Source organism: Elephas maximus, chromosome 12 (assembly GCF_024166365.1).
Source record: "Elephas maximus indicus isolate mEleMax1 chromosome 12, mEleMax1 primary haplotype, whole genome shotgun sequence".
Classification (NCBI taxonomy): domain Eukaryota; kingdom Metazoa; phylum Chordata; class Mammalia; order Proboscidea; family Elephantidae; genus Elephas; species Elephas maximus.
Window position 1 is genome coordinate 89,281,084 of NC_064830.1, and position 13,796 is coordinate 89,294,879.

At 48.2% G+C, this 13,796-nt stretch overlaps 1 protein-coding gene across 1 annotated transcript in view; it reads right to left on the reverse strand.

Moving 5' to 3' along the window:
• Positions 1-334: 334 nt before the first annotated feature.
• The window catches only part of LOC126086791 (major vault protein), a 39,101-nt gene continuing 25,639 nt past the window's right edge, over positions 335-13,796 (reverse strand). Inside the window, exons 4-15 of the mRNA XM_049903471.1 lie at positions 13,673-13,796; positions 13,429-13,560; positions 12,286-12,380; positions 11,746-11,982; positions 9,872-10,153; positions 8,521-8,768; positions 8,176-8,373; positions 6,491-6,877; positions 5,570-5,686; positions 5,275-5,401; positions 1,338-1,526; positions 335-589 (exon numbers count right to left, since the gene is read on the reverse strand). Of these exons, the coding sequence (XP_049759428.1) occupies positions 371-589; positions 1,338-1,526; positions 5,275-5,401; positions 5,570-5,686; positions 6,491-6,877; positions 8,176-8,373; positions 8,521-8,768; positions 9,872-10,153; positions 11,746-11,982; positions 12,286-12,380; positions 13,429-13,560; positions 13,673-13,796 (2,355 nt within the window). The 3' untranslated portion in view covers positions 335-370. The remainder of the gene's footprint in view (positions 590-1,337; positions 1,527-5,274; positions 5,402-5,569; positions 5,687-6,490; positions 6,878-8,175; positions 8,374-8,520; positions 8,769-9,871; positions 10,154-11,745; positions 11,983-12,285; positions 12,381-13,428; positions 13,561-13,672) is intronic.

Here is a 13,796-nt window from a genome sequence, read left to right on the forward strand (position 1 = left end):
GAAGAATTGGCAGTGAGAAGAGATGTTCCTAGTGCAGGAGTCATTCAAGAGGTGCTTGCTGGCAGGCACTATCCTCTCACCCGTGGCATTATCTTCCCCACATGAGGTCCAGGGAAGTTGACTACCTATCAAAAGGACAGGTCTGGCTTGGTGGATAAGGCCTTGGGGCCATATTTCTATCACTGTGACTTCAGGTTAGTCTTCTCCCTGCCTCAGCTTCCTCTCCACTTTACAAATAGGAGTAGTCCCTTGTAACTCATCTCAAGATTTCAGGGGTACTCCCTCCCACTAAGCTCCCTTTGCTTTAAAGAAACAGAAAAAGGCTTAAATGCCCAGAAATGTCAGTTTTATTACTCAGTGCAGTACAGAGTTAAGGCACAATGTGGGTACCCCCAAGAGCATGAGAGGCAGGAGGGCAGTGGAGAAGCAAGCTTTCTTGGGGGCTGGGCTCACCAGCCATCTTCTTGGCTGGGGGCTGAAACTCAGATCCTACCCCCAGTAAACCCAAGGCTGTGCTGAAAAGATTGATGGGAGTGGAGCCATCGGTGATGAGGGTCGATTTCAGGCCCAGGCTCTGGAGCAGTTTTACCTGGAGGAAGGGAGAAGGAGGGTGAGAAGATGGGGTCACTTCCCTCATCTCCGTGACTGCCTCTCTAGGACAGGCCCACATCCACTCTTGTCTGGCACTGCAGCTGTCTGCCACCCCATCCTCAAAGGATCAGTCAGGAAAAATGAACACCACTAGGGAAGCCTGAGGGACTACCTTTCCAACAGCTCAGCACCTCACCCCTTTGCTTGCTCTGTTGCACCAGAGTCCTTCCCATTCCTTAAATGTACCAAGTTTGTCCTCTTTGTGTCTTTTCACTTCACTTGGACTCTCTGGTGAGAAACTCTTCTCAACTCCATGAAGGGCTCAAGTGCCTCTTCTCAGAGAGGCTTTATTTAAACTAATGTGAAATGACAACCCTCTACCCATCATCTCACCACCCTGCTTGACTTCCTTTGAAGTACTTGTCATAGACTGATGCTGTCCCATCTTTTGCCATCTCTCCATGAGCTCCAGCTCAGTGCTGGGTCTAGTACAGTGCCTGGCACATAAGGGCAATGCAGTATTTTTTTTTTTTTTTTAGGGTGGCCCAGTATTTGAGCATGATGTTGGGCTCAAATGATACAGAAATCACAATACATGATTTGGGGCAGTTCAGTCACTGTCTGACCTCATCTCTCTGGCCCAACATCTTTTTAGATGTTGTGCTTGCCTTCTTGGCTCTGTCTTCTTAGTTCTAGTCTGGTCCCAAGACAAACACCCATCCCCCCATGCCTTCCCCAACTCTCACCTGCATCTCTGGCCCAGCCACAGCAAGGTCCCTGATGGTACTGGGGCCCAAGGCCTCTGTCATCTGCTTGAACTTCTTTACCTCCAACTCACCCAGCTGTTGGGCCCTGTTCACTTCCAGCTCCAGCTGGGCACGGGCATAGACTAGTTCTAGTTCCCGCACTTTCCGTACCCGCTGGAGCTCAGCCTCCTGGAAGCGAAAAAAAAAAAAAAACACAGAATTCATTGAATAATGTGGCCCTTGGAAACCATCCAGCAAGTTGCTCTAGCTGTAAGACTGACAGAACTCAGGTGAAGGGGATGGAGTTGTAAACTGGCAGTCAGGCATAAATCCTGGCTATGCCACCTTTTGGCTAGTGCATGGGGAGCCTCTTAATGTGACCCTCAGGTTCCTCATCTGTAAAATGGAGATAATGCCGACCTTGATGGGACTTCAAGCATCAAATAAGATCGTGTATCTAAAATATATGCAATACCTATTACAAAGCTGGCTAACGTTTGAGCACTTTCATGCAAAAAGGTATAATAATCCTTACCTTCGAGGAAGGTATTAAGTGAATTGATATAGGGCAGAGAACTTTGTAAAGTAGAAAGTACTTGAATAGGACTGTAGATTAGGGTGCTTACTTGGTATCCTACCTGGCTTCAGGGACCTTAGTGAAAATAGTCAAGACAGACTAAGGTGGGGAAAGCTGCTAGTACAAGGTATCAGGGCTGGAGAAGAGCCTAATGTCCAACTCGGTTGCCTATCAGTCATTTCCATGTAAAGATTTTTAGCCAATCTGCCCTTACATAGGAGCCTGAAATTTTTTCTAGGGTCCAAATGCATTCTCCATGGCTCAGAATAGAGAAGTAGACATTTATGGACACTCACAGGCTACTGGGGAGATAGCTAAGAGTTTGAAGAAGTAGACATGCTCTGGATCCTCAAAGGCTACTAGGGGAGGCAGCTAAATGTTTGGAAAACAAGATAATGCCAGAGGAAGGAGCAAGATGGCAATGTAAACAGGGGTACACTCCTGTCTCCCCACAATTAAAACAAAAAGCAGAAATTGATGGAATCCACAGTATCGGAACTCTGGAAACCAGGCAAAGGGTTAGGGAATCTCAGCGAATGCTGCATCAAAAAAGGCGACGTATAAATAGTAGGAGTGTATTGATCATACACCGTCCATACCCAATCCCCTCTTCAGTTTGGCACAGCAATCTTGTGGAAGCTACAGCAACCAGTACACAACAGTTAAAATAACAACAACCATAACAACATAAGAAGAGAAAGCCCTAGGGAAGGGGAAGAAGCTGACTTCCAGAGTTACCACAGTGTGAGTCAGATGTCCTGATTTCAACAAAAAAAATCATAAGATATACGAAGAAATAGAAAAGAATGGCCCATGCAAAAGACCAAAATAAAGTGAAGTAAACCATCCCTGAGGAAGGACAGATAATGGACTTACTAGTAAAAGACTTTAAATTAACAATGCTAAATATGCTGAAAAAGCTAAAGGAAAATATGGACAAAGAACTAAAGAAAATCAGGAAAATGATACACGAAAAAAATGAGAATTTCAGTAAAGAGAAATTTTTAAAAAGAACCCAAACAGAAAGACTGATGTTGAAACAGTAATAGAAATAAAAAATTCACTGGAGGGGCTCAGCAGCACATCTGAGCTGGCAGACAGAAGAATCGGACAATTGAGATTGTCAAGAATGAGGAGCAAAAAGAAAAAAAATGAAGAAAAGAGATCCTGAGGGACTTGTGGGACACCATCAAGATGACTAATATACGCATTATGGGAGACTACGAAGGAGTAAAGAGTAATGAACAGAATGACTATTTGAGGAAATAAAAAACTTCCCCAATTTGACAAAAGACATGAATCTACATATCCAAGGAGCTCAGCAAACTACAAGTAGGATAAACTCAAAGATACACACACTGAGACACATTATTATCAAATTCTCAAAAACCAAAGATAAAAGGAGACTCTTGAGACCAGCAAGAGAGAAGTGAATCATTACATACAAGGGATCCTCAGTAAAATTAAGTGCCCATTTCTCAGAAACCACAGAAGCCGGAAGGCAGTGGGATGACCATATTTAAGGTACTGAAAGGAAGAAAAAAAAAAACAACTGTCAATCAAGAATTCTTTATCCAGCAAAATTACCTTTCGAAAATGAGGGCAAAATTAAGACAATCCCAGATAAACAACAGCTGAAGGGGTTTGTTACATCAAGATGTGGTAAAGGGAGTCCTTGGTGTTGAAAAGAAAGGACGCTAGACAGTAACTCAAAGACAAATGACGATTAAAAAAAAAAAGGAAGACCTCCAGTAAAGGTAATTTAATGGGTAAATATCAAGGTTACTTTTATTGTATTTTTGTATTGTAACTCTACTTGTTTTGTCTTACATGATTTAAAAGAAAAATGCATAAAATAATGATAAATCTATGTCACTGGACACACAATATATAAAGATGAAATTTGTGACAAAAACAACAATTAAAGGGGGAAGAGGAACAATATAGGAACAGAGTTTTGTATGTTTTTGACGTTATCAATTTAAACTAGTTTGCTATAAATATAGCATGTTAAATGTAACTCCCATGGTAACCACAAAGATACCTAAAATATATATATATACAAAAGGAAATGAGAAGAGAAATCAAAAAAGTTCACTACAGAAAATCAAGTAAACACAAAACTAGGCAGTATTGGAGGAAATGAGAGACAAAAAAAGGTGTAAGACACACAGTAAATAAACGGCAAAATAGAAGGCCTTCCTTATAATAATTCTTTTAATGTAAATGGATTAAGCTCTCCAAACAAAAGGCAGAGATTGGCAGAATAGACAAGAAACGTGATCCAACTGTATTCTGTCTATAAGACACCCACTTTAGATCCACTTGTAGTTTGAAGGTGAAAGGATGGAAAAAAATATTCCAATGCAAACAGTAGCCAAAAGACTAAACTTGGCTATATTAATATCAGACAAAACAGATTTTAAGACAATGCCAGAGTTTGTAAGCTGAGTGCCAAAGAACATGGTGCTGACTAGGCAGAAATAATCCAAAGACGGAAAAGATCAAAGGGCTGGAATTCTTGGAGGCTTCTTGGAGGGCCTTCAAGGACTAGGAAGGAAGGCATTCTAGGTTGGGCATGAAGGATGAATACACAGACTGGGAAGAGGTAAATTTTGTTGCTAGGAGGGTCAAGGAAGCTGGAGAGCTAGCTTCATATGTGGAGTGAAGTCAAGTGGTTACAGGCTGGCTAATGTTTCATTGACAACCTTACTACCTCCCAGCTGTGTGTGAACTCGGGCAGTGTTCTCTAGCTCTTTTCAGAGCTTGCTCACACTCATCTTTGAAGTCAGCACCTCAGAAAAATCTCAGACTATCTTCATCAATAACCCACTACATCGTACACCCTTCACTGCATTTATCGTCCTCAAGTTCATCTGCCTCTTCAATCAGACTCGGCTCATTCCAGCAGCACATGGAAGTGGTACAGCACGCTGGTCAAGAGGAAAGACTCTGGAGCCAGACTTCCCAAATTTAGATCCACTTTTTTTACTGGTTGTATGACCATAGGCAAGTCATTTCACCTATGTGTGTGGGTCTTCTCTTCTGCATGACAAAGGACAGTACCTACCTCATAGGGTTGTTGTGAAGATTAAATAATACGTGTTCACAGCATTCTCAAGGTGCTTGGCACATAGAAAGCTCAATCTAAGTATGAGCAGTAAGCTCTTTGAGGGTAGGAGGTAGTCTGTCTGGTTTACCACTCTGCCTTTATAGAACTTTGGTTTCCTCCTCTGTGAACTACATGAGACTATAATGTCTCTTAGAGATTGTTACGCATATTAATGAACAGAGGTGAAGAATACCCACCCAGCTCCTGGCCCTGAGCGGGTACTCGGTAAATCCTCGCCTCTCACTCACCGTCTCAATGGCCAAGGCCTCCGCTTTCAGCTTGGCCTGCAGCACAGAGCCTTCTCCCTCAATCCGTGCCGCCTCTGCGCGAGACTCAGCCTCGGCCTTGGCAGTCCCGGTGCTCTCCACGGCTGTGCTGGAGGAGGAGGCAGCCTGGTCAGTCAGGACCCAGGAGGAAGCCCTGTCCTCCCCAGCCTTGACTTAGGCTGTAGTAGCTTTCGCCTGCCCACTTCTCCCTGACTAGCTCCTTTTCCAAGACCTTCAGCCCCCTACCAACCTTTTCTTCCTCTAGTTCTCAATGTACCTCAGAGCCTCCAGCTCCAAGAGTTCCCTGCGAGCTCTTTCAGCTTCTGACTGGTCCAAGATCTTCTGCCTCTCAAGCCGGCCTCGGGCTTCTTGCTCTAGTCTCTGAGCTTCATGCCTGGACAGGAGAGGGGACAGGTAGGATGCTAGCAGAGGATCAGACCTGGCATGTGAGCTCTAAGGGAAGGACCACCAATCTATCTGGTGTTCAGGGCAGACTCTGCCCATGGAAGGCCCTCAAAGTGCAAACGAGGGGACACTGTGGCCGCTCACTGTGAGCCAGGTGCATTCCAGACCCAGGGGAACACAGCATGATTGAGGCCCTGCTTTCACACAACTAACCTTCCAGTGGGGACAAGAATAAACAAGGATGATGTCAGACAGTAAGGTAGTAGAATGGGTGCTGTGAGAGCATGCCTGGGCAAAGAGTGCTGCTTCCCTTGGGGCAAAAAGAAAAATGCCCTCCAAGGAGGTCATCTTTGGGCTGAGGCTGAAAAAGTAGCCTGCCTTGCACAATCCTGGGGGATAGCATTCTGGGCAGAGGAAGCAGCCAATGCAAAAGACTGTAATGTGGGAACAAGCTTGCATTCAGGGGCAGAAAGACTGAAGCATCTGAGCTAGGGGAGAAGGCTAGAAGGCAGGTGGCCAGAAGGCAGGGCTGGATCTCAGGGGGCACGGAAGGTCACAGAAAGGAGCTTGGGTTTTATCATGAGCAAGGTGGGAAGCCACAAGTACAGGGGTGGCATCTGAATCACACTGAGTCTACTGCCTGTTGGGTAGAAAAAGGATCCTTTGCAGCAGGCGGACCATTAAGGGTACCGTGTGATTCAGGTCCTTGCAGTGGGATGGAGATACGGACCCTGAGAGAAGGTCTGGCCTGCAGTGGGCAATATGGGCAGCTGGGTCCCCAGGCCTCACTCACTTGGCGGCTGCCTCCTGGGAGTTGGTGGTGATCTCGATGGCCAACTGGACACTGCGTTGCAGGGCATCCCGGGTCCTCTGGTCCACGGGCTCCACAGACTGTACATCCACGCTGCTGACCACCAGTCCATTCTGGGGGAAGATGGCCTGATCCCGGGGCTGGGGCAGGGCTGTGCCACCAGGCCCCTTGGCTTCCGGGGTCTCAAAGCCAAAGACAGCAGTGCGGATGATGCGGGCCGAGTTCTTATGGAAGTCATCAAAGGTGACGGAGGCCACGGCACCTCGCACCCGGGATGCGATGGCTTTGCAGGCATCACCCACGAAGTCGGGCACTGAGAAGAGCTTGGCTGTCTCTTGGGGGTCCTTCTGGTCACTCAGTTCAAAGTGCCTGTGAGCAAAGCGGTTCAGAATAGGAGAAGCTGTTTTTCTTCAAGAAGTACCTCAACATTCACCCCTAGGCAGGGTCTCTAACGATAGAGGATGCTAACTGGTACCAGGAACAGTCCTAAGAAACTCACGTGTGTCTCACTTAATTGTCACAGCCATCCTGTGAGGTGGGGATAAGCATAAGCCCCAATTTACAGCTGAGAGAGGTGACATGACCGGCCCAAGGTCGCACAGTATGTATTCAGTCAGAAACTTGAACCCAGGCAGTCTGACTCCAGGGTCTGGGTTCCCAATTATGGGAGCCCTGGTGGCACAGTAGTTGAGGCACTCAGCTGCTAACCAAAAGGTTGGCGGTTTGAACCTACCAGCCACTCCATGGGAGAAAGAGGTGGGAGTCTGCTTCCATAAAGATTTACAGCCTTGGAAACCCTGTGGAGCAGTTCTACTCTGTCCTTATAGGGTCGCTGTGGATCAGAATCAACCCAGTGGCAGTAGGTTTGGTTCTGATTTAGTTCCTAACTACCATGCTATATAACCTGTTGCCATCAAGTTGATTCCAACTCATAGTGACCCTATAGGACAGAGCAGAACTGCCCCATAGGGTTTCCAAGGAGCAGCTGGTGGATTCGAATGGCTGAGCTTTTAATTAGCAGCCAAGCTTTGACTGGATATGTCAGCACCCCATCTGCCTTGGCCAAGAGGTGAGGAACATGTGCTTGGGAGTTGTCCAGCATTACTCCTGTAAGTGATTTATCTCCCTTAATTCTAATAGCTGACATTTGAGCTCTAACTATGTACCAGGCACTGTTCTAATTCTCATTGCACCATTTCAACAACCTGTGAAGTAGGTAATGTTGTCATCCTCATTTTACAGATTGGGAAACTGAGGAAAGCACTAAGTCACTTGGCCACGTCTGCAGTTAGTAAAGGGCAGAGCTGGGCTGCAGCTCTAGGTGCTCTTGCCCACCCCTCCCCAACACTGCCCACTCCCAGTTTATTCCCAATTAATCTTCTTATAACCTTGCAAACAAGTGTTTGGCTGAACACCTGCTGGGAGTTTGGCTTGGACTGCATCTCGCTCTTGCATCTCTAAAGTCCCCCTCCCTGTCAGTCCCCCTGGGCATCACACTGGATGGGCATACACTCCTCTTGGCCATGACATGAAGTAAGGCAATCTGCTCTCATTCTAAGCTCAGCACTGGAGGGGGCATCTCTCTTCCTCAGGGTTCATCTCTCCTCCTCAGGGTTCCCCTGGGACGGCACCCAAACCTCACCAACGTTTCCCCCCGCGCCCGTTACCAGTTGTAAGCAAGCTGAAGTTGCAGCCTGGCGTGGTCTGCGGTCTCGATGGTGATGACATCCGTAAAGAAATCAGGCCCCAGCAACAGGCAGAGAGCACGCCGGGAGTGGGGACGCTTAGGCCGCCCGGCCGAGAGGGACAGCACCGTGAACTGCTCCTCAGGTCCTAGGGACACCAGCTCAGGCCCAAAGACCACGCTGCAGAGGGAGCCTGAGTCAGACAGCTAGAGAGCTCCTGTGGCCCCGCCCACTTCCCCGCCCCTCTCCACCAAGGCCCCACCCCTTTCCCAAGGCCCCGCCCCTCTCTCCGCCTCCCCTGTGGTCCTCCACCGCGGGGACCCTCACCGAGCTTTCTTCTCTCTGTAGTCATACACCTGCACCGCAGCGTTGTGAGGGACGCGGTAGCTGACCACACGGGTTTTGTTCCGGGGGGCTGACGGTTGTTGAAGGACCTTGGCTGTCGCTTTCTCACCCCTGTCAGCCAGGGGGTCTTGCCCCTTGTTGAGCAGCTCCTCCACTCCGGGAGGCAACTCCTTCTCCCACAGGACTTCATCCTGTGTCAGCATGTAGGTGCTTCCAATCACAGCGCGCACCTTGAGAGATGGGGACAGGGCTGATGTTACCAGGGAGGGTAAAGGGAGAAAGACCCACCCAGCGGTCCTGAAGCAGGACTGTTCCAGGGAGGCCGTAGAGCATAGTGGTTAAATACAGTCTCTGCTCAAATCCCAGTTTGCCATCTGCTGTTTTTGCCATCTTCGAAAAGCTATTTCACCTCTGGCCTTCACTTTCCTCATCTGTAAAATGGACAAGATAGTGGCTACCTAACTGGGTTGAGAATGAACAACGTTCTGTATGTCTAATGGAGTCCCTGGGTGGTAAAAATGGTTAATGTGATTGGCAGCTAACAGAAAGTCTGAAGGTTTGAATCTACCCAGAGAAGCCTCAGAAGAAAGGCCTGATGTTCTACCTCTGAAAAAACCAGCCGTTGAAAAGTCTGTGGAGGATAGTTCTACTCTGACACCCATGGGCTCACCGCGAATTGGAATTGACTCAACGGCCACTGGTATATGTCTAGTGCTGGAAACAGCACTTGTCCTATAGAAAGTGCTCAATATTATTTCTCCTGCTATTTCCCTTCAAAGGCCAGCTTTGAGGGCACCACAGGGACAGATGCAATCCTAGGAAGTAGGTAGTGTATACTAATACCCCCGGGATCCTGAGCTATACTTCTGGGTTGGATTCTTAGTGGAAGAAGTTGGAAATGTGGTCCTAATCAACCCATGGCCAGGTTTTAGGGTTTATTTGGGTGAAGTAGTAAGAAGGAAGAACTCCACCAGGATATGGACATGGGGAGGAGGTAGGTTTTTACTGTTTGTAGGCCACACCCTACTTGGACCTTTATGCTGGGGGCCGGATCTACAGTGCGGACAGAGTCCCATACTTAAACCATGCTCATCCTTTCAGTTGGGGTCTCTAAACTTTGAAATTTAAGACAAAAAAAAAAAGAGAGATGGCAAATACTTCAAGGAACACCCTCATGCCTACCAACCTGCTGAGGTACTGCTGTCAGTACAGTTGAAGTCCCTTCCCTCACCTCTACCTTGTACTTGTCCACTTAAGCATCACTCTCTTTGCCCAGAGAAGTCACTGTGGTGGCTGCACAGCAGTGACAGCTGCCCACCCCCCGAGCTGTTACCCTTCCAGTCTTGACATCTTGTACATAGATGCCCTCATTCTCATCCAGAGGGATGGCCTGACGCTCTTCCACAACCTCCACCTTGGCAGATGGCACATACTCCATGGGTCCTCGGATGAGCCAGCGCTCCCCGGCCTGACGAGAGACCTTCTCCTCGTCCTCTCCTTCCTCCAGGGGCTGCAGGGCCCTCAGCAGCAGGCCCTGCTGCTCCGACAGCACATACACGTCCTGGATGCCTCGCTCCAGCTTCTCCCCTGGCTGCAGGAAGAAAGATTTCTCTCCCTGGTGGGAGAGGTGGGGTTGGAACAGCTGCCACCCAGGGTTACAGACACCTCTGATGGCACCTCCCCCAGCTCCATCCGGCCTCCTGCCTCAGGCTTGTGTTGAGGATCAAACAAAAAAACAAACCCATTGCCATCAAGTCGATTCTGACTCATACTGACCCTATAGGACAGAGTAGAACTGCCCCATAGTTTCCAAGGAGCACCTGGTGGATTCGAACTGCCGACCTTTTGGTTAGCAGCCCTAGCTCTTAACCACTGTGCCACCAGGGTTGAGGACAGGAGCCTGAAGTGACTATCTACCCCCAGCCCCACCCCATGTCACAACACAGTGGAGAGTTATCTGGGCTGTGCAGCTCTCTCAGGACATGGAGCCTTACAAGCTCAATGGTTAAGAATTCACCTTTTGTTCCTCTTCAGTTCTCCTATGTTTTGTTTTCTCAGGATGGTATAGTCCAGGGGTTGACAAGCTCTGGCCTTTGGGCCAATTCCAGCCTGCTACCTGTCTTTTATTTTTTTAATATATATATATATACTTTATTGAGATATAATTCACATACCATAAAATCTATCCTTTTAAGTGTACAAATCAGTGATTTTAGTATATACACAGCGTTATGTAACCATCATTACTATTTGATTTTAGAATGTTTTCCATCACTCCTGAAAGAAACCCAGTTCCCACTGGTAATCATTCCTCATTCTTTCTACTCCCAACCCCTGGCAACCACTAATCCACTTTCTGTCTCTATGGATTTGCCTATTCTGGACATTTCGTATAAACTGAATCATACAATATGTCACCTTTTGTGTCTGGCTTCTTCACTTAGCATAATGTTTTCTAGGCTTATCCATGTTGTATAGCAAGTATCAGTACTTCATTCCTTTTAATAGCTGAACAACATTCCATTGTATAATACACATTTTGCTTATCCATTCATCAGCTGATGGACATTTGGGTTGTTTCCACTCCCTCTGCCTCCTACTTTTATAAATAAAGGGTTATAATGACATAGCCACACCCACTCATTTACCTGTTGTCTATGGCTGCCTTTGTGCTACAATGGCAGAGTTGAATAGTTGCAATAGAAACCATAAGGCTCACAAAGCCTAAAATACCTACTACTGGCCCTTGGTCGAAAAAGTTTGCTGGCCCCTGGTGAACCAACATATAGTTCCAAGGGGGAAGAGTTGTGTGTGAGGAGAAGGCGAAAGCCAGAAATTTTTAAAAAATCAGGTATCATTGAACTCAAGGAAGTTACATGCACATACCCAGGGACAACACAGTTACCAGAAGCGAGGGATGTGTGATGGAAGGGAATGAGCTGCGGGGTCTCTGGGCTTGGAGGAAGGCCAGGAAGGCTCTCCCAGGGGAGGTGGTTGGGTGGGACATTATTTCAGGTACACATGATGACATGAGTGAAGGCCCAGAGGGAACCATGGCGAGCTTGGTGTTTCTAGAATGTGTGCCTGGGGTAGAAAGAGGGAAGGGAGAAAGTCAGAGTCTCATGCTATTCCAGGGCATTTATGCTCCCAGGGCAGGCCTCTGGGTCAAGTGGGGAAGACTTCCAGCAGAGAGGAAGAGGAGGGTACCTTGACAACACGCTTTTGGCCAAGCTGGTTCTTGCCATCTGGTCCGACCGGGTCGAGGATAACACAGTAGTTGTGGGGGCCCAGGGTGGTGATGGGCACGACCCCCAGCACCAACTCACAGACATCCGGCACATGGGCCTCTGTGTCCTGCACTGTCACCAGCCATTCCTCCCCAGTGCGGCGGGTCACTCCCCTCAAGTCCCGGAAGTTCTGCCGAGCCCTGAGGTGCAAGGCCGTCTGTAGAGCGAAGACATTGTGGGTGTCTGGGTAAACCTACCTCCAACTTCCTCAGTGGATCTTGGAATGAGCAGCAACTCCACCCAGTGGCCACTAAATGCTCCCAGGTCTGAGTGACAATTTCTACCAACCCAGGAGGCCTTTTTAGCCTTCTCAGGTGACCCAGAATACTCCTCAGGTGATCTAACCTTTTTTTTTTTTTAGTGGCCCTAGAAATATGAATTCTTTTCTACTCTCACATTCTGCCACTCTGAGTGCTCCCTATGTGGAGGCCCCTTAACTCACCACCCTCAGAGCACAAACCTTTTCCGTGAGGATCACAGCATCCACCAAATCCAGAACCTCTTCAAACACTGCTGGTAGGTATGCACCCACTGACCGGACCAGCCATTCTTCTCCTGAGCCAAGGACAGAGAGGTGAGGGTCAAAGGTCACTCAGCCTGTTCCCCAGCTGCCCCTTCCCACAGCCTGGCCAACAGGGGACGAGCAGGGCTTTGTAGGTGACAATGCCACTGCAACTGGGCTCAAGGGCCTGACAGGAGACCTTGTATTGGCTCCTTTCTAACCCAGCCCGGGAGAATAGAAAAGCCCTTCCAAGATGACCAAGTTGCTGGTATGCCAACCCTGCTGTGCTTCTCTAACTGCCAAAATCCACCTTCTTCCTGCCCATCTTGGCCCTACAATGGGCAGCAGATTTAATTTACTGAATAAGCAGAGTGCCTTGGTGCAAGTCCCCAGCCTCGCCCTTTCTGGCCCTATACCCAGGGGAAGTGCCTCAGTTTTATCATATGGAAAATGGGAATAGTAGTATCTCAATTGGACATGTTATCAGGAGGAACCAGTCCCTGGAGAAGGACGTCACGTTTGGTAAGGTAGAGGGTCACCAAAAAAGAAGACCCTCAACAAGATAGATTTTACACAGTAGCTGAAATAATGGGCTTAAACACAGCAATGATTGTGAGGATGGCTCAGGACCAGGCAGTGTTTTGTACAAAGGATTGCTATGAGTCAGAAGCAACTCGATGGCACCTAACAACAACAGTATCTCAAGGCTGTCTGAGGATTAAATAAAGTAATATTTGTAAATCATTTAGAATCATACCTGGCACAGGCTAAGGGCTGGGTTTGTTAATTGTATCTGAATACCTGTTTTGTTGATCTAGAACCAGACAAGAAGGGGCCATTGCCCCTAGATCATGGTGAAGAAGGAAAAAAAACCCATGTCAACATGATTATGATCACAGGGTCAGGGCTGGGATAGAGGCAGCATGAAACAGGAGGTGGGGAAGCAGCAGCAGTCCCCAATGGCTTTCAAGAGATACTGGGGAAGCACTTTCTCCCGGGCTACAAGTAGCTTTCCCCTGACCTTCCCCTACTTCTTCTGCAGCTGAGGCAGTCAGAGGCACTGCCTGCCCACCCACCATCACAGTCCCTCTATAACTCCACCTGTCACCCTCTCCCTGCCATCCCGGTCCCGGCACTCCTTGCGGGCCCTCAGCCGCAGGGCCTGGTTCTGCCTGATGACTGTGGCCTGAATGATCTCCACGACCTCCACCTCCTTCTGGGGGATGTATGTGCCTGGGAAGGGAAGATGAAGTGGAGATTAAAGGTCAGAAGATATCAGGGCTAATGTGGGAGGACAGGAAGCCCCTGACCCCAACTGGGGCTCCACAGAAGGAAGTCAACTTACCAGGTCCTTCGAATAGCCACTCGTCTCCTGCCACCACCTTGTCTCCGCTCTCATCCTCAAAATCCAGCAATGCCTTAAGATGCAGGGCAGTGTTGGGCAGAACCACCTGCAGCGGGGTGATGCC